At 39.6% G+C, this 21,413-nt stretch overlaps 1 protein-coding gene across 16 annotated transcripts in view; it reads left to right on the forward strand.

Annotated features, from left to right (window-relative positions):
• The window catches only part of LOC121951641 (partitioning defective 3 homolog), a 315,087-nt gene that overhangs the window by 112,030 nt on the left and 181,644 nt on the right, over positions 1-21,413 (forward strand). For 11 of the 16 annotated variants that reach the window (XM_042498044.2, XM_042498042.2, XM_042498045.2 and 8 more), the window contains exons 3-5: positions 6,208-6,391; positions 11,993-12,180; positions 13,019-13,165. In XM_042498044.2, coding sequence (XP_042353978.1) covers positions 6,208-6,391; positions 11,993-12,180; positions 13,019-13,165 — 519 coding nt within the window. The remainder of the gene's footprint in view (positions 1-6,207; positions 6,392-11,992; positions 12,181-13,018; positions 13,166-21,413) is intronic. The other 5 variants (XM_042498056.2, XM_042498052.2, XM_042498043.2 and 2 more) reach the window with 1 other exon arrangement.

Consider the following 21,413-nt stretch of genomic DNA (forward strand, 5'->3'; position numbering starts at 1 on the left):
TTATGCAAAATCACTTTGGCCATTGCGTCATAGCTCAGGAACAGCAAGGGAGACATTTGGTCCGATACTGAATTTGTGACGTTAATGTTGATGTCCACCTTGAAACTGTGCTGATTGTAGAGATCTGTGCTGCTGGGGTTAAGATGTGTGTAAGGCATCCATGTTTTCGTTGGCATGGATGTAAATTGTACATGCAACTTGACTGGTTCACAGTGCCACACAACTGCAAGTAATTTTAGTTCACATCTGGGGTTTCTGAATTGTTGGTCACAAGGCATAAAATGTGGACAGCTTCACTTGTGATCAAAATATTTTGTTTGATGTTCCAGTAAGTAATTTCTAAACAAATAGCTTGGAAAATTATTGTTTCAGCCATAACTGAAGTGTAAAAGGCTATGATTTATGTCAAAGAAGAAGTTTGTGTTCATTTTAAATTGTGTAACCTTCCAGCTTTTCTTGGCACAGGCCAATCAGCACCCATATCTTGCTGTGCACATCCTCTGTTTTCCTCAGGGAAGACCAACCCTGCTGATTGGATGTCCTCTTTTTTTGAGCGTGTGTGTGTGTGTGTGTGTGTGTGTGTGTGTGTGTGTGTGTGTGTGTGTGTGTGTGTGTGTGTGTGTGTGTGTGTGTGTGAGAGAGAGAGTGATGATGGGTGGCAGCAGGTCTCCCATGGCAGGGTCAGGGCCGTGCTTGTCAACAAACCTCAGCAATTAGCTCTGACTTGGGGCTGTATCATAGCACACACAGACAACAATTCACTCAACAAGACATCCAACAGAACCAGCATGAAGTCCTTAGGGAGCCTCTGTCAGTCCCAGCTGTGTCCTCTGATGTTTACACTCAGGCAAATTCACTTACATTGATGTGTAGTCAATGAAGGAAAAACTCACTTCAGGTGAAAACCAGTTTGTTTGCTTGCCATTCACGTTTTTTTGTCTTAACAAGCATTCTTTTTTTTATTTTAAAAAAAAAAATCTTGCGTGAAGTGTGCTCATCTGCATATGGATATACTGTGTAATCACTATTGTAAGCAAATGATCATACCCACATAATTTGTATAGAAAACAGTGGAATGCAAATGATTTTATCCACTGCTTTTGGCTTTAAATAATTAGATAATATGGAATTTTTGGGATTCCTGTTGGAAAACTAGCCTTTTCTAGTTGTCAAAAGCCCTTTCTACTATAGGCCTGTTATGAAGTCCCGTCTTTACATCGCCTTTGCATTTTTACACAACATCAAACAACAGTGACATCATGCCACTCCATTGTTTAGATAGCATGTTGGCACTGTGGAAACAAAAGTGAGACTGACGTGATATTTAACACAACAGCGTCAGTCTCTAGTATGATACATAACATATGCTTGGACTGGTCTTTCTAAACAATAACAATGGTATAACATACATATATATTATATATACAGCACCTGATATTGTTTTCTGCTTGGAGGGTAAGGAGCTCCCAGACCTGATTGTTTACACATTTAGCAGACACTTTTATTCTTCGAGTTAGTCAAAGCGACTCCGACTGATCCGACATACTCGTGATCCCGTTTTGCGGGCTGTTCCTTTTACCTATACCTCTTTTCTGCGCTGTTTCTACCTCTGTTAATGGCTTGAAGGCAAGATCCGTCCTCCCATTCCACGATCATGCCTTTTATACTGAATGGCGAGGTGGCATAACAGCATGATATTTCTAAAGCTAAAGAATGTGAGGCAGTGTTGTAGAAACATAATATTCTGATAATTATAACTCTTTGACATTCTGAGGAGAAAAAAATGTATGGAAATGTAGAAATGCTATTAAGATCTTGCCCAAAATTGCATTACTTCTGAAATTTGTGCATCTTAAAAAGTCTATTGGAATGTAGAATTTCACAAAAACATATGCCAAACTGCATACTGCTGTAATTATGACATAGATGATTATCACTGCTTGTTTCTACCTTTTAATGATATCAGATCAGCTAAAGAGTTTGAGGCTTTACCAAATTTACAGCGCACTCTGCAGCTGAACTGATTACCACGTAATAAGAACCACATGGGCTGTAAAATCACATGGGGTTCTTCTTCTGTGGTGTCCTCAGGGAGCAGGCCAGAAGGAGGGAAGGGGGTTTGCTGACTCAGCTGTTCTGGCTGAACTGAGCCTTAATGAGGGAAGAGCAGAGTGTTTTATGCGCACATGTCTATACTGTATAAAACTTCCTGTGTGCAACTGTCAAACACAGAGCTTGTCTCACTGCCTTCTCCCATGAGTCTTACTTAAGGATACGCGTGCGCGCGCGTGCGCACACACACACACACACACACACACACACACACACACACACACACACACAGACACAGACACGACTGTTATACTTTGCCTCACTCTCTCTCTTTTCCCCTCATCCTTTCTTGCTGTTCTTCATCCTCACATTCTCCTCCGCACATCTCTGTCACCCACACACAGTCTCACACACTCCCTCCACAACCCTCACTCCCGCCCTTTGACCTTTATTATCCCCATTACTGTGTGTACACATTAGCCCCGGGCTGACGCAGGCTCTAATTTGAAGTAAATGTCTGCACATTTATGTAAAGGGCCTAATGGGAAAAATGAGTCTTGAGGTCTGTAAATGTGTACAAGTGTTTGTGTGTGTGTGTGTGTGTGTGTGTGTGTGTGTGTGTGTGTGTGTGTGTGTGTGTGTGTTTCCCTGAAGAGCCTGTTACTCTCACCAGGGAGCCTGTCCAGCGTGCTATAAAACTCCACAGCTCTCAGGCTAAATGTGGCTGAAATGAAGGTTTAATGTGCTGGAAAACTGGTAGTTGGATTTGGATGGTGCAAGTATGTGTGTGTTTTAATGAATTGTATGGGTGTCTCTGTGTCGTAATGTAATTGTGTGAGTATGTGTGTGAGAGTGCTTATGCTTCTCTTTCAACGTGGTCATATTTGTATGTATATGTGTGTCTTTTAGTTTGTAAATGTTTACGTTGTGTGTTTTATTGAGATTGTTGCTGTAAGAGTTTGCTTTTTTTTTTTATTACGTGAGAGTGCAAGAGTGTTGCCCAAATTGTTCTTATTCAGTAACAAACAACAGGTGGGGTGTAAAAGACCACTACTGTGCAGTGGTTTCCTCTCTTTTACATGCAACACAATATGCAGCATGTTAAAAATAACCACTTCTGATTCTGCTAATGTTTTCTTTGTAAGGTGTGGAACACATTAAATTTATCTATGCTCTAAGGAGCGGGAAAAGTGCAGAAATATAGGCACAAAAATTCAAGCAAATACACTGTATAATATTTAATTAGTCATAGATGTTAACAAATGTGCAAACTAGTGTTTCCCATTGTAGCTTCCTCATGAGAGAAGAGCGAAGTCAGAGGTTATTGTAGCTGCTAATTTATGACAAGAAACAATATGAAAGCTTAAAATTTAGCATTAGCATTACAAGAGGAAGACATGAAAGGAACTAGTTAGTAGTAGTAAGTACCAAAACACTGGATCCTACGATTCCTATTTTGCAGGCATTTCCAAAGTACGGCCAGGGGGCCAAATGTGGACCTCAAACCAATTTTAGATGGCCCTGGGCTTGACCTTTAAAGTATATTATATGTGGCCCCTCACACAATATTGGTTAAAAGCAAAAGTGATGTGTTTTCCTAAATAAACTGAAAACAAGCAAAGCGAATGGTTACCTAACGGCAGATATTTTCTGCTAGGTGGCAGACATGACTACAGCACAGAGGCATAAAGTCAATAGTGAGGACCGCCGCTTTCAGGAGCAGAGGAAATGTGAATGCTTTTTCACTGAACTACTGCTATAAATGCAACAAATATTGTCTGTTGACTGCTCAGTCATAAAAATCCATAAAAAAAGATGTTTTTGTGTGTAAATCTCATGACATGTTAGCAACAGTATAGCAGATACATAAAGAAACATAAAGTTTCACTGTATCCACCAGCTAACAAAGAAATGTAACATATCTAGTTTGTTGGAATGCACAATGCTAGCATTTATTCTGGTGACTGGGTTGCTGTTCATTAGACCGTCCCTACCAGTCTGACATCATCAGGGTCATTTTTTCAGTCCTTACAAAAACTCTTGCCGAGATTTAACTTCCACTGGAACTGTTTTGTTTACTATTCATTTAATGACTTCCTTTCTGCATTAATTAATTTTCTTGATGTGATCTGGTTTTATTTGTCGACATCTCGTCCCACACGTCATTCTTAGCTCCTGCCACCTCTATGGAGCCCCTATCAATATTAAATGCATGCTTCCTTTTGGGGCCTTTTCTGTACTCATTCTTATAAACGTGGAACTGGTTCCAATTGAGAAATTGTTCTCAACACTCAACACTTGTACTCCAGAGATAAAAGAATCTATGTCTCCGAGGCAAAATGAAACTGATATACAGAGACTACTTTTCTCATGTGGTATATCTTTGCTTTGTATTTTCCTGAGGTTAAAATATTATGTAGGAAGCTGTTTCTGCTCAGCGCCTTTTTGCCACGAGCTGTTTGGTCAAGTTTTCTTTTAAGTTAAGAGCTTTTCTTGGGTCAGGATCATGTAAATAAACCCAGATGAACTGCAGTGATATCTCAAAGATGTTTGAGGTGTTCAACATGTTTATTTTTAACCTTGGTGAGATACTGTGGGTCAGGGGGTAGACCTCAGAGTGGGGATGTTATCACAATCGTGCCTCTACATCAGATCTCACCACGAGGGACAGTTAGATCACATCCTTTGAATTGGCAAACGTCAGATGGATTTTTCATTTTCTCCTGGCTAACTGAAGCCAGCTGAACACACTCGAGGGCCTGGTGGGAGTCAAAGAGGGACGGCATGAATCTCATTTTTAATCTAATAAAAGGACTCGGTAGAGGCTGGAATTAATCAGATCTGTGAGGGAGAAGAGCTTTGAAGGTAAAGATGTGGAGAGAAATTGTCGAGGCATTTTGACTGAAGAGAGGATATGATTGGGTGTAATGAGCACCTCAGTGTCAGAACGTAAAATGGAGAGCTTAAATCACCATCATATCCAGTTGGATTGTTTGTGCAGTCCTCATGCGTTTGAACACAATAAGACCACCAGGTTTTTGTCAGTTTAGCAATTTGGCCCAATCCCAGTAGGCTACACCCATTGCTTGTAATACTTAACACTTACCCATTTGTTTTGTGCATTCATGGCTAGAGATAGGGTGTCCCAGTTCTTATTTGGATAGAGAAGTATGGCTAAGTGTAAAACTTTTCAGAGGCACACTCTCAACCGAGGAGAGAGCGAAATCAGTGGCAAGATGGCAGCACAGGCAACCCACAAATGTATTTCCTTTGACAATAAAGATCAAAAAATTACGATAACCATCATCTTATATTAGACCAACATTATTTCAATATATTATGGTGCTTTTCTTAATAACCACAACAAAAAATTGCTAGTAGTATTCTGATGTCTCTGTAACAAACTACATAGCGAGCTAATGTTAGATTGTTAGCTAGCTAGTTGGTTTGTCCTGCTTTTTGACATATTTCAGTGTTTCCCTTTGATGGCAAAGGTGTCCCAAAGTTTACCTTAACCTTAACGAAGTTGGTGCACTTGTAACCGTCCCTCTAATATAAGTGAAGACTGTCAGGATGCATGACTTAGATTGCTAACATAAGCTACATAAGCGAGCAGCTTATGTAACACAGTTACCATTTCCACACATGCTGCTTAACCTTTTGGTGTTTTATGCAACGATTTCTCACAGAAAAACCAAAGCCTTTTATTCATTATGTCTCTCTCTTTGCTCTATCACCCCCTATGCCCTTTTCCTTTGAAATCTTTCCAGTTTTGGGGGGTATTTTCACACTATTATGTCATTCTTTTTTTTATTACATCTAGCATACAGCGCCTCTGTCTTGTTTCTTACATTCATTTGTCCCCGTCTCTCTCTTTGTGATTGTAATTTTCTCTCATAATTCCGGATTAACTCACTGTGTGTTTCCATTGTTGGGGTTTTAAGCTTTTCTATTGTCAAATACAAAGAAAAGCTTTTATATAAATATAATCTTCTTTTTGTAGTTATTTGTTGTACTCCTTCTACCAGTCCATCTCTTTGTGAGAATATGCATCATGTTGACTTTTCAGGCTGTGCATTTTCTCAAATCTAAAGCAGCACGTTTCTCAAATTCAACATCTTATGATGTCTCCTTTGTTTTCTCTCCCTCTTCCAGTTAATAGCAGTGTATGATGAACAGGAGCCCCATCATGGGGGTGATGGTACCAGTGCCAGCTCTACGGGGACCCAGAGCCCCGACCTCTTTGCTGCAGACCTTAGCGCTGGAAGTGGTGCCTCGGCCTTCCAACCCTATCAGGCCGCCAGTGAGATCGAGGTCACGCCGTCCGCCCTGCGCACCAGTAAGTCCCAACACTAGAGGAGTTAAAAAATCAAAGATGTATGTTGCTGGACTGAAGACCATCGGTTGTTTTAAGACCATTATCTCAAGATACAATCAGTAACTGAAGCATTTATTTAGTAAATGATTGATATGTGAGTCTGTTCCTCTTACACTCCTTAAATTACAAATCTGTCATCCTCATTAGCATCAAATATCAGCAACTGCCGCGGTATACAGCAAACCCAACAAATTACCTTATCACAGCCCGGCGGTACCTTAGCCCTGTCCATAAATTCTGTTAATTGGACAGGAGGGCTTTTTTTTTTCAGGCACAGATAGCCGTTTGATCTCCGGCCAAAGTGGCTAATTGGTTCTATTCGCTGCCTCCTAAATCAAATGTGACGCTGAGCCCGTCCACCTCTGCAGTTTTGCCGGCCAAGTCCCTTCTTCCGCCGTAATTACTGCGAGTTTAGATGCGAAACTGACTCTTGTAGGTGATTTGTCAATTTGGATCAAGCAAAAACCTTTAGCACACAACCATGAGCAGAAGCAAACAAGCACGCACACACACAGACAGGCATAGAGACAAACACACACTCTCACCGTCTCACTAAGTTTCTCTTTCTTCGCAACTATTCTCTCTGTACAGTTTATGTATGTATAACCACTGAAAGTGAAAGTTATGACTAAAAGAGAAAAATACATAATTCCTACTCCTACCTGCAAAGTTAAGTATGAAAACCATTTGAGTTTCTTAAAGTTTAAAAATACTTGTGTGCCAGAGAGTTTAGGAGGTCTTTCAAATTATTAAATAGGTTAGGATTTCATTTCGGAACCCATTGGCAATTGGTCTGAAAACAACAGGGCCGGTGGAGTGAAGGGCCAATTTTTGAGGGGTTCCTGTGAAGTCAGCGGATATCCGGACCAAGACCTCCTCTACTGTGCACCAATCATTGGTTACAGTAAGGTCAAATACTTTAAAAAGCTAACGACAACATTTTGGCTAATCTCTACAAACAGATATTTGCATAGGAATGCAGATAAATCAGTTAAGAGCTAAGAAAAAGCTAAACCATTGTCAGACATTAGCTGATGGGTTCTGAGATAGCATTTTGGCCAATGCATTCAGCCTCATTCGCTCTCCACACAAATTCTTTAATTGCAGGTAACCAAAGCCCACTTAAACTTGATTGGTCAATACCACTTGGACCAAAGTCAGAAACCAGAGCGCTTCAGACACCAAGAATTTGTCCTGTGGCCCACAGATTCTGCATTTCGAGATTAGTTAGGAGTAGCCTGATCGGGTCCAAGGTTGAGATGTGTAAGAATAACAAGTCCTTTTGAGACTTAATGTGTATGCATGCCTGGAAAAGGGAAACAGTGTTGGATTCGACCACTAAATGTCATGTTAAGTATGTACTCATTAGTCTGTATTGTGTATATGTGGCATTTTGCTGACTTTCTTAAAAAAAAAAAAAAAACATTTAGGTGATCACGAGCAACACGAATAGAAATGTGGAAACTCCGCCCACTTAGTTCATACTGGCAGTATGTCGCTGGAATTTTAATGTGCACCCATTAAGAGCAGCTCTGAAGTGATTTATCACATGTATGTTAACATAAAAATATGAACCAGATACAGGCATTTAACCCTTTATCACTTTTAGACGGGTTTCCATTACAGATTTGCACAAAGTTTAAGCTATATCTTCGAAATGTCAATAAAACACTATTGTGAGATTACTGTTTCTGTTGAGTGATGTTATGCGACATCTCCTCTCACAATAATAGTCCAAGAAGCATGACGATTGATGTTCAAAACATTAACAGGTTTATTGCCATTGTAGCCACTGCTTTAGCCATCATTATTTCCAATCAAAGGCGACATACGCAAGTCATAATGGAAAGGCAAGCCGATTATGTGGGGGAGCGGCCACGTATGATCCCCTCAACTTTTGAAGAGTTAAAGAAAGATAAAGAGTTTCCATTGCAGTTTCGCAAATGTAGCTTTTCGTATCACCTTGTAATACCACTTTATGCATGCATAGAAAACTTTTTTGTGATATATGTGGTTTTTTTTCAAAATCAGCATTTTTCCAAGAGGCGTATTTTATATTTACAATTTCAATTTGCACCCTTTTGGGGTTAATGTAAACCTGTTATTCGACTGGTAAAAAAGAAAAAAATATCCTCACTTTCTTGCTAATAACTTACTTTGCAAAAGCATATTTTCTTCTTTGGTTTTACTTGTGGGAAATCTTAAATATCTCCAGCAGCAATCAACACAAGGAATTAACAACAAGCATCCTTCAACCATCTTAAAACAGGAGATATTATAGGCAATTGGCCAAAGTGTAAACAAAAAGGAACTCAAATTAAACATGGGGAAAGTCTCCTGCTGGCAAAAATTAACGGTCAGGCCGACTCACACACACACTCAAATAAACAAATTAAAGTGAAAAACAAACTATTTTTTTAATTAGCATCTTTTAATCACACTTAAAATACCCCAGTTGCAGTATAGCTTATCCATTAATGACCTGTGAACTGGCATTGATTGACGCAGCAGCCACCAAAACCTCCCATTCTTTGTCGATCTCACACACTGGCACGCACAAACACACACACAGTGTGAGGGAGGTCACTTCACTCCTAATTGGATTTCTGGGTGAGATGCTGAATGTGAATATGCAGTAAGAAATGGAAATCTTGGGCATAATCACACCTGCCAGTTACGTCCAATTTAACCGTCTCCATAATAAATTCTAACCCCGCTTAATTGACGACACTGAATCTAATCAGCTGGGTTTTATTGGATTTTAAGAGAAATGTCTGTCATGGAAGAGAAGGAATTTGATTTTTTTTTTTTCATGTGCGCCTAATGAGAATAGCTTTCAATCACTGATTTATGTTGGATGAGATGAGAGAGGCTGGAGTCTGTGGGGCTTTGCCAGTTTTCTTGTTCTGCCCACAAACTCAAAAGAGAAGTGATTAAGCTTATTAGACAGAGAGCTCTATTGAAATCCACAAATGGATTAATGTTAGTTTCTTGGCTTTGTTAAACTCAAAACCTCTGCAGACATGGAAGTGCGGATGAAAGAGCGATGCCACTGTTGTGAACATGTGAGGCTTTTAGATGCCAATTTGAGAAGTTAATTTCCAAAATGCAACAATTATTATTAAAAAGTCATACTTGAAGTTCATAATTTAGTAATTTATCTCGGAAATATAGCAAAGCAGTCCCTGATACTCCTTTTTTAAAGAGCTGCAGTTTCTTTTAATTCCGTGCTGTTAATGTTGTGTTGCTTTTCGTAGTTCTTATTTGAAAGCTAAAACTCTTCATTTTAGTTGAAAAGGAGTTGCCTGTGAACTTCACTTGTTTTTTTCTTTATATGTTCTGTTCTTGTTAACTACATTTTAATTCGTCTACAGAAACAGAAGCAACACAAATCATCACATTTTGCGTTACAGGGAGCATAACAATGTTTGATTCCTTGATCGACTTATTTCATTTACTGAGAGACTGTTGTGTTTGGTGTTCGTAGTTATCAAAATTCTCTACAGTACTAATGATACAAGCAGAGGAAATCTGTAAAGGAGAACAACTGTAAAGTGTGCTTGCTGCTCCACACTACAGTCATTATGTTTTAAGTATCTAGTGTGTTCATGTTGGGAAAAAATATGAATACTGGATATTTTGAAAAATGTGTGTTTGCATATTAACTTTCCTTAATTTTTGAGTTCACTCTTAAGGCTTATTTATATAAAAATAGATGTGTTCATTTCAGATGTACAGTCAAAAGTTTCTGAAAAGACATAACATTGTGACAGTGGATGAGGTAGATGTGGTCTCTGAGGCCATTAAATAGATCACTAGATGTGGATAGAGAATCCATTTTTTGATTGATTATCATGCTCTGGCTGCTCACCACTGAAAACAGGTAAATAAAAGACCTGTGCAACCCAATCAGAAACAAGCATTTCCAACAGCCATGGGGTAAAATTATATACATTCATTCATTCATTCATTCATTGTCCGTAACTGCTTGTCCTTGCAAGGGTTGCGGGGGGGCTGGAGCCAATCCCAGCTGTCATTGGGCGGAAGGTGGGGTACACCCTGGACAGGTCGTCAGACTATCGCAGGGCCGGGCAAAAAAAAAAGAATTATATGTATACACATACATACAAACATATATACACACACACACACGTGTGTGTGTGTGTGTGTGTGTGTGTGTGTATATTTAATTCACAGTCAAAAGTTGAAAGAATCAGGATATGGAGCTAAATTGGTCCACAGCATTTGCCACTGTTGATAAGCTGAAGAAGTGTCCTGTGCCCTAATGCCTTCTGGGAGTTGTGGTGTGCCTCCCACAGCTCAGCTGCTTAGGGTCCCACGCTCTGGGTGACCCAATAACACCAGTCAGCCAAGTGTATGAGTGAACACACACACACACACACACACACACACACACACACACACACACACACACACACACACATACAAACAAAAATGTTTTCAAACAAATACTGTTGCTGTTGGCTCAGATATTTCAAAATACAAACACATTCTTACACATAGTTTGTAATAGTTCACAAACACACACAAACCCACGTGCAAGTGTTCGGACACACACACACTGACCTTAAACATCATCAGTTTATCAGAGTATAGACACATAAACAGGGACACAGATGGACATGCTTAATCTTGTTGTGCATTTAGTCTCACAATACACACAGTAAAGTAAAAAAAAAAACAAAAACTGTTGACTCAAACAGATTACAGCACTTCCTGTATGAACACACACCACCATCCCAAAACATCTTAGCAGCAGAACATCCTGAAAGAGAACATGGGAACATGACACTTGGCGTTGTCATCTGAAGAAGACTTTTTAAACAATTTTTCCTTTTTCGTTTACACTCCATCTCTCTTGTGTGGTCTGCTGGGTACATTTCAGCCAATCAGACCTGTCTGTTTAATTTTGGAGAGGTCTAAAAGTGGGAGATTTTAAATGTCATAACATTGTGTCTTGTGTGTAAGTGCATGCTGTGGTGTTTTTTGTGTGTGTGCTGCCTTTGTTGGAGTTGTTATTTGGACCTTGGCCCACTTCCCACGCAATGCAACTTTTAAACAGAGTGAAGAGTTTTAATGGAAGGCATCCACTTACACCGGTGTTTCTCAATAGGCTCCTGCTCATGTTGCTGTTCCCACACAGTGTCTGCTGCTCTGTGATACACGGGCAGTAAAGTAGAAACAAGAGCTGGCTGATTAGACTTATAGTGACAAATCAGATTATTCCACAATGGGACGATAATGGAATCTCTGTGATTAATTGCCTTTATTAGCCCACAATGTTTGAGCAACACAATTTGTTTCAGCCTGTTTATATCAATCATTCCTAAACATAATATTAAATCCTTGTCTCAAGGCTTATCAACAGCACGGAGTATGGTTTTCTAAATTGCCAATAAAGCATTTTCCCACAAACAAGTAAAAAAAAAGTTGTAGTGACATTATTTCCTCACAGAGCATAATGGGGCATAAGGAAAAGAAGATTACTTTCTTACAACTTGATATCCGAAATATTGTTTTGCTGTCTTTCCTGTCTCTCAGATATGCCCCTCCATGTCCGGCGCAGCAGCGACCCCGCCCTGCTGACTATCAACGGACCGTTCAGCGGCAACGAGCCACGGGTTCAAACAGATGAGCCACCATCAAGGAAGAATCCAACCCGCTGGTCAACCACCGCTGGCTTCCTGAAAGCTCGCCACTCCCCTGGCACCAACAGCCTGGAGAGAAAGGTATGTATCTGGGTGTCCAAAACAGAAAAATGAATCAAAATGATTAGGTTTTGATGGCGTATGGTCATCTAATTTATAGACAAACTTGATGACATAAACATTGGAAATGGGTCTTTTTGTATTTTCCTTTGGAAGGTTTTGCAGTTCACGTGAACGACGAGGAAAATATAAAAGATGGAAAGGGTATGACGTTAGTGACAGCATTCGAATTTTGTATAAAAGCCAGAGTTTGGTGCCAATTCTATATGGCATCATGTCCTGACTTTCTTTTATAGTTTCCTTGTCAGCTGAAAGTAAGTAAACATGGATACAAGCTGTTGACTAGAAAAGTAATTCATGTGAAATGCTCATCCAGAAGCACTGAGAGCTTTTGTACACCTGTTTTGGGAAAATTTCTTGACATGCCATATTTCAAATTTTGTAAATTACCCTGTCTTCATTAACTTGTAAATGGACTAAGTGGTAAATGGCCTGTACTTGTATAGCGGTTTTCTAGTGTTTTTGACCACTCAAAGCGCTTTCACAGGACATGCCACATTCACACATTCACACAGTGGTGGCAGAGGCTACCGTACAAGGTGCCACCTTCTAGGTAGTAACCATTCGTACGCATGGATGCTCTGATGACGTGGCATCGGGAGCAATTTGGGGTTCAGTATCTTGCCCAAGGATACTTTGATATGATGCCAGGAGGAGCCGGGGATCGAACAGCTGTCCTTCCGATTAGAGGACGACCCACTCTACCGACGAGCCACAGCCGCCCTAAAACGCCCCAACTGAACTATTATTCTACAACAATACTGACGCTCTTCAAACACCTTTGTTTTTTGTGTCTTAGCAGGGCAAAGGTATGGACACGTACCGCAGTCTGCCACGGGATGCAGGGACATGGGCCAATCAGAGAGAGTTTCAGAGAGAGACAGCCCGCTCATCACTCAGCGCCAATCACCCCATGGTGGACCGCTGGCTGGAGAGACAGGAACAGGTAGGACCATGTTTAATACCTGTGTGCACATGCACTGAAGGGTAGACACACTGGACAAACCGTCGTGCTGTGTGGAGGATGCTGTCAGCTTTATGATACCACATATTCCAGAGCACCAGTGTTCAAAACCTGGCTTGACAGTTTGATGAGAGAAGTCTTTAGGGGAGATGGGTAAACACATAACCATTCAAAATACAATAAAAAGTTATATTGATGACATAATTACCAAACCTCACACGCATTGCACGTCTCCGTTATATGACTGTCAACACCTGATACTTTTATCTATCCAGCGCCCAGAGATTTACAGCCAGTCTCACCCTCCACAGTCCGTCAGCCCTAAGCTCTGTTAAAGCCTGTCTGAGTGGCCGAGATCCAGTCCAGAGCCTGTCCCAGTTCTATCACTCCCCCGGCCCTCAGTGTGGAGGTTAAAAAGTGAGGAATGTCCACCATAAATCCAAAATGACACATAAGTCATGGAAGGAGAAATAACATAATGTTGATACAGTAAATAACATAAGCCATGCACAGCACATATGGTCCTGTTTAAGTGGATATGTAGGAGGTTGCCAGGGCTCGGGGCTCTGTTCCCACTGGGGTCGTGCACGCCAAAGAATGATATGATAACATGTCTTTACCCACTTGAATCGTTCTGCTCATATTTGGTCTTTGCACAGGTTGAATTACAAAACAGTATGATTGCACTAAAAGACTGTGCTTGCACACCTATAGACCAATCAACATCTTATCATTTTATGAACTGTTGGTTTTGTTTGTCAAACATACGTATGTGCTGTGGTAAAACATCTGCATGACTTTCTGGGGTTAAAAAAGTGTGATTATCAAAGTGTACTATGAGATCATATTCTGAAGTTGAAGTGACGCCCTAAATTCGTTGTTGGGCTCTCTTAGGCTCTGTGTGGCTGACATCACCTGCAGTCTTTTGTGTTGCATCCAGCATTATTAATACTCGTCAGCCCTTATTGCTTGATTCAGCATGTTGATCGATGTTGGCAGCAGTCTCAAGACTTTTGTCTGACTGTTTAGTCCACTGACTGACTGATTTCATTTATTCTGTGCCATCCTTTGCCTTTGCTTTTCTTCTTTGACATGCAAAACGCCATGGACTAAAAATGCGGGTGCAAATCAAAGCACAATTTTACAGTGCCAGTTTCAGTTTTTGCAATCACACATATTTTTTCTTTATTTGTCTTTAAGCATATGACAAAGTGGTGTTATTTGATTCACAGTGGGGTGAAAATGGTTGGCAAATTTATTTTATCTTCATGCCTGTTTTCTTTGGAGCTCAAATCCAGATTACTCAGTGGATATTTTGTCTCATGCAGGCACAGGATGAACACACTTGATGTGGAACAGCTGACTTTTCGGTGTAGTCTTTAAGGGCTGCATTAAAGTGCTGTTAAAGGTCCCATATGATGGTTGGTTCATACATTAATTTAGTTTTTCAAAAAACACTTTTTTTCCCTCACACTGTCAGCCTGAAAATACATTTATTTACCCTCCGTCTGAAATGCTCTGTTTTATTGTCTTACTCTTTAAGCCCCCTCCTAAAAAAGCCCAGTCTGCTGTGATTGGTCAGTGTTTTTAGATCTTCCACATTTGCACTCTTGGTGTCTCTTTAATGTTATTGCAGCTGAAGAAATGACTGTAACGGCACTGTGGTGACACTTTCTATCTTTAAAGATATAGTATTTATCTTTTGATTGGCGTTGCATTGCTAGGCAACCGCTTGAGTCCATGTTTACTTTCTGTCAGCTGATGTTATTTACATACTGCAGAACTTTACCAAAGGAAATAAAAAGGGACTTTTTAAAATATTTTCAAGTTTAAAAGACTAGATTTTACATTTGTGACACCACAAATTCACAGAAGTCCTGATGGCTTTGTGAAGGCACAGTTTCTTAGTTAAGACTGTGTGCATTTCTCTGTGGATTGAGAGTTTTGATACTTTCCCACTTTATATATAGCCCCTTTACCTGCTTAATATTTTTAAAAAAGAAATGAAAATCAGTCCTTTTACAATATGCAAGGTCTGAGGTCACATATCAGTTAGTTTTCATGGCGCAAATTCTTTGAAGTCACCTCTTAAAGCGCAGCACAAGTCATTACCGCACATCCTGTTTATAAAAGTATAGTTTTCAACATGAACATTTCCTGCAGATTTTGATATATTTCCTTAAGCACTGAGTGACTCTGCTAAGTGCCATCTAGCTCAAACTTGTGTCTATTTTTGTTCTTGCGTAAGTTCTTTTCTAAACAGTTTCTTTCATCGAGGGGTTAAATGTACAAGGAGTTCTCACCATCTATCAGATTGTAGAGCTGCACCATTTTCCTCATCTGTCTTATAACAGATTTCAGTATGAAGGAGGTTAAGTGGTAGAGGTCACTGCAGGATGGTGTCGTTGGTATTAATGACCAGCTGAAGGCCATCTGCCCTCCTCTGTGCACACGCTTACACAGACACGCATGTTCCCCACCATTCGCTCATTCTGCCGACAGCCCTCACACGAGGGATCTGACATGAACGGCTACATCAATCTGCCCTATGTTCTGTGTGTGTGTGTGTGCTTATTTGATAATGCTGCTGTCTCTTTGCAGTGTTTCCTCTAGGATTTTTTCAAGAAGCGATGCTCAAGTGTGTGACTCTTATTTTGCACCGCCAAAAGATATTTAGGATATCCACTGACACGAGGAAGGCCTTAGACACATATTTGTATACAGGTATAGATGTCAAATTGTATGTCGTAAACTGCTTTCCTTGACCCTTATAATGTTCCCATCAAATGAAGGAATTACTTCAAATTTGGCACAAAATTTACTCAGACTTAACAATACATTGATTATATTATGGAGGTCAAAGGTCAAGGTCAGTGTGACCTTGCATCCGTCTCATTCACGTGAACTCAGTATCTCAACAACACCTTAAATGAATTTCTTCATATTTGGCACAAACATCCACTTGGACTCAAAGATGAACTGATTTGGTTTGGTGGTCAAGGTCAAGGCTTCGTGACCCTGCATCCATCTAATTCTTGTGATTGTGATATCTCAGGAGCTTCTTTAGGGAATTTCTTCAAACTTTCTTAAATTTGGCACAAACATCCAATTGGACTCAAGGATAAACTGATTAGAATTAGGTGGTCAAAGGTCACTGTGAACTCACAAAACTTATAGTGGCCATAACTCAAGAATACGTACACTAGTTATGACAAAACTTCACACAAATGTCTAATAGGATTTAATGAGGATGTGATGACATTTCATATTCAAAAGGTCAAAGGTCATCATAATGTATTGCAAACAACGGAGAGAGACAGTGTGTCTGCACTCAGGAAAGACAGGTTAGATGGACGTCTGGAAATTGTCTTGCATGTTTTGCGTCAACTTATCAGCCCCCAGACTATTTCTAATGAATATTTGCAGATAACAATTGGTGGCTGATTTATCAGGGCACCCTAATCTGATCCTTGTTCATCCCTGACTGTGGCTGCTTCAAGTAAGGACAGCAAGTTAATTTCACACTGACTGAGAGTCATGTTGTGTATTCTTGCTTTGCAAGTGTACAGTTATGTGTCTGTGTGTTTGCATGTGGCTGCACAGAAAATGACCCAGCCAGATACTCTGAATCAAGGTTACATCATTGTTTTTCTTTATATTAACAACACACACACAGACACACACACACGCACAATGACTGTAGTTTGTGCTCTCATGAGCTGTTGTTATTGGTCAGCCTTGTGTGCAGAATCTTTCTGCTTGCTGCCACACTGTTTTATGTCACGCTGATTTAAGCCCCACTTAGCTGACTTTGTTCCAGGAAGGATGTAGCAACTCTGCTGTGATGAGAAAAGCCTCGCTTTTATTCCAGATCTGATAATCAAATCACAGAATGGCTGCGATACACTAGAAATAAGAATAATATCTTTTGGTTAAAAGCACAACTCAGATAGTACCCATTGAAGATTATAGACTGTTGTTGTAGTTTTTGTAATGTGTTTTTTTTAATGCATTAGGCTACTCACTTCTATGTTATTTGGTTGTGGTGATGGTCAAATAACACCAACAATTATTCTCCCTAGAACTCAATCTGATAATTGTTTTCTTGAGTAATCGATTAATCGTTTGGTCAATAAAATGTCCCCCAAAAAAAAAAAAAAAAAAAAGTCAAAAATGGCCATCAGTTTCCCAGAGTCAGTGGTGAGGTTTTAAATGCTATACTTTGTCAAACCAATTATTCAAAATCCAAATATATTTAGTTTACTATTGTAGAAAGCTAGAAAATATTTGCATTTAAAAATTTTTCATGTTGTTGATATCAATTGTCAAAATAACTGCTGGTAAATTAGCTGTCTATTAAACAAATTGATCTATTGACTAATTGTCTCAGCACTATGAAAATTTGTGACTTGTGATATATGACACACCAAACCAACCTCAGAGAAATAATGGCAACAAAACTTCCTGCTGTGCAATCTCATGTCATCTGTATCTCAGCCAAATTTGCATGCACACACAGCAAATGCTACAACTAATGACCAACAGGCATCTATGTTCTGCACCTACATGAAAGGAAAGACTAGAAGGACTGTTTTGATGCTAGTAAGCCAGTTGGCACCTTAACAGTGTAATCTAATGCTGAAAGAAAAGAGCATATTTACTGTGCACTAGTGAATAACAACACAAGCCACCAGGAAACGTTTCTTCTAAAGAGTTCAATTGCAAAAGAAAAATTTGCCTTATAGACAAAGTTTGTTCTTTATCTCACTCCCTGTTGTCTTAAGCTTTTTGTTTACTTCCTTCACATCAGTTTTTCTTCTTCTTCTCAACTTGAACTACCAATCAGAGTGATTTCATTCACAGACAGGCTGCACTGTTTCAGACACTGATTCACAAACATGCTGATTATGTCAGAAATAAGCAGACTTGCGGCAACAACTGCCACGGTGCGTGAAACACTGCATCAACTTGGTGCATCAAATAAACATCATTTTATGCATACTCTTATCTATAGCAGTTGGGGTAGTAGTAGTATGTTATATTCAGTCATTGTGCAAAATAAGAGAAATACGTCAACTTAGGGTTGACAATTTGTACCATTTAACTTCATCAATTCAAAACAAAAAAAAGAAAAATAATGGTTTGTGAAATTGGCAGAAATCTGCCAATCCCAATATTTCATTTTAAAGGCAATATCAGCTGACACCGAGGAGGTGCCAATATTTTCATTAAACTGCACAGGTTCTGACAGGTTCTGATAAAGTTAAATAAGGCAGCAAATAAAAGCAAAACATCAAGTCTGATCTACAGTAAGTTCTGTTAATAGAGCTAATCTGGGGCATTTCATGCATCTATAAGGGCCATACAGCCTCTGCATATATACGCTCTAAACCTACAGTTCATTACAGAACCACAAAGAATTCTGCTCTGACACAGTTAGCCCAGAGAGCCATTTTCCCGTAGTATATTAAACCTTTGTTAAGGTTGCAAAATAGAAGGGTATGGAAATGAAAAATAGCAAAGAAAGAATAGAATATGCAGTGATTTAATTAGAATAGAGCAGCTTGGAATGATGAATTAACAATTTCCTCAAGTTAGTCTCATCTTATCTTCCTAGAATGAATAACATGGAACGGAGGAGTATGAAATGAAGAGAGGAATCAGAATAGAGCGTCACATAATGAAGTAGGCCTATTTTACTCCTGTGGAGAATTCGGCTTCTCTCATAACAAAACCTGCAAAACGTGGCATTGCGTCGCACTGAAGTGAGCCAGATTGAATCTCATTGAAATGAATGAAACTATTCTCTGTTCCCAAGTGGGTAATTGTGCGTGCTTGCAGCAGCACTGGCGGCCCCCTGATACACAGCGAAAATTGAACTGCGATAGTTTTGAGCTGCGTTCACAAGCCCCTAAACTCCCAGCCCCCCTTTGGCAACAGGTAGGGGGTCGCCATGGCAACAGCAAGCTGTCAGCCGGGTGTGTATTAATGAGAGTTGTTTGGAGGTGCTGAAGCTGCATAGAAAATAAAAGTCTGCACTTTTTGTGCGTGTGAGTGTGTGTCTGAATTTGTGTATATTTATGAGTCATGAGGGCATTTATGCATCTTTATGCGTGTGTGTGTTTGAATGTTTGATAGTGTGTGTTTATGTGTCCATCCATGAATGTGTTTGTGGCAACTGTCTGTGTGTGTGTGTTTTTACATTTTTATGACTTTGGCTGTGTGTTTTTTGTGTCAGCTGTGAGCATGTGTCAGAGATGCAGGCAGCCATAGACTCAGTTGCAAATCAACCAATTAAGAAGAAAAGCCACAAGCCGCTGAGCCACCTGCAGTGTGAGCACAGACGCACACGCTCACACACATACAGTCTATACCCTGTCTGGGTCAGTCTTCACCTCTGAGGGGAGGGAACAGTCTCTGAGGACTAACATGTCATTGAGTGTGGGCTGCATTGAATCTGTTCCTAGTCCAGGGGCCTTTAACGTTTTTCAGACTCCAGACCCCTTAGCTGACCGAAAGCCAGAGCGGAATTGAGTTGCATTAAACTGGGCCTACATTAACATGTGGGGCCTTAAGTGCAATGTATAAACATACTTTTACATAGTGCATCCAGTACTAACCTATTACACCATTGACATATTAATGTATTAATGAGGGATGCACCAATTTATTGGCTGTTGCCAAATAACATGACTTTTAGTGATGGCAGTGGCCGATATTTTTCTGTTGTATCACATCAATTTTGCACCGGCTAAAAAAACAGGTCTCTAGATTAACAGCCACAAACTTAAATTATTGACCAGGTGCAAGAAGAATACATTGACTGTTTGGCCCTGTGATCCCACTGTTGTGTGACGAGATGGCTAGTAGCAGCGGTCACCCCGGCCTTCTGGAAAGGGCGCAGTGCACTCCTGAGTGTGTGTCAGGAAACACACCCTATTGTGTCCCTGATAATGCTACATTGTGAACAACAAATATGTGTTCTAAATCGGCAGGAGGAGAAGCAGTTAAAGTTAGCCCTGAGCAGTCGGTGGCCTCAACCAACAGCTTATGGAGGTTGCACTAAGTTACACAACAAAGCATTCAAGCTCTATTTAGTAAAAACTGGAATAAGGCAAAGATCATTTGCATTTCAAATGATCTTTGGTAATATAATATTAATTTATAATATTATAAAAAAAGATATATATATATATACACATATATGTGGGGGATGTGTTTGTCTACTTTCAAACATGTTTTGATTTTTTTTTTTTAAAAAAAAAACCAACAACTTTCAAAACATTTTCAAACAATAATTTGACAATCGTGGACCCCCTGTTAAAGACCTATGTTCTAGTCAATATCCACGTAGATACATGTATGTGAAACTCTCTTATTTTACTTCTCTTTGGCAATGTATAAAAGTGTGTGTGTGTCTATTAATTGCTCGACAACGAAAACCACTAATTTGAAGATTTTTTTTAACATTGCCGCACACCTTTATGGATGAAGAGTACAATATTTTTTAGATTCTCAGGCTACGAAAAACCTTCAGAATCTCCAATTACACTTTAACAATGCTGAAAGCAAGGCTGTTGTTCTTAGTTCATGAAAAATTGATAAGTTAAGATACACGGTTTGCACAAGACAGCAATGGTTTTGTTTTTGTATGATCATATCATGTCTGCAGGTTTTCCTCTGAGGTATGACAACACTTCTGTTGCTGATATGTGGAGCTGTAGCCAAACAGAATCAACACAGAGAACCTGGACGTTTCTCTTCCAGCAATAGAAACACACACACACATACACACACACACATACACATGATCTTTATATCATTAATAATTGATTTGTCCAGCATTTCTCCTGCTTCAAGAGTGATGCAAAATATTGAAACCAAACCAAATGTGGAGTCTCACATAAGTGCATCCTTACATTTATATTACAGAGGGCCTAACATCTTATTTAAGTGATAAATATGCAGCAGTTTCAATCGTGAATGTAGATGTATAAATGCGTACTTTGCAAATGCGTAAATGCAAAGTGTGCACAAATCCATCCTATAGTTGGCAAATATTTGATGCAGTTGCAGCTGTAATCAGGCCAGTTTATTTATGTAGAAATGTTGTCAAAGTTGCATGACAGAAACATTTTAAAATGCAATGTAGCTCAAACAAAAGTAAAAATGTAAGTACTGACTTAAGTAACAATTTTGTAGTTATATTTTTAATCCAAGGGGACTCAAA

The sequence above is a fragment of the Plectropomus leopardus genome, chromosome 12 (assembly GCF_026936395.1).
Source record: "Plectropomus leopardus strain MGB_pleo_1.0 chromosome 12, ASM2693639v1, whole genome shotgun sequence".
Lineage (NCBI taxonomy): Eukaryota > Metazoa > Chordata > Actinopteri > Perciformes > Serranidae > Plectropomus > Plectropomus leopardus.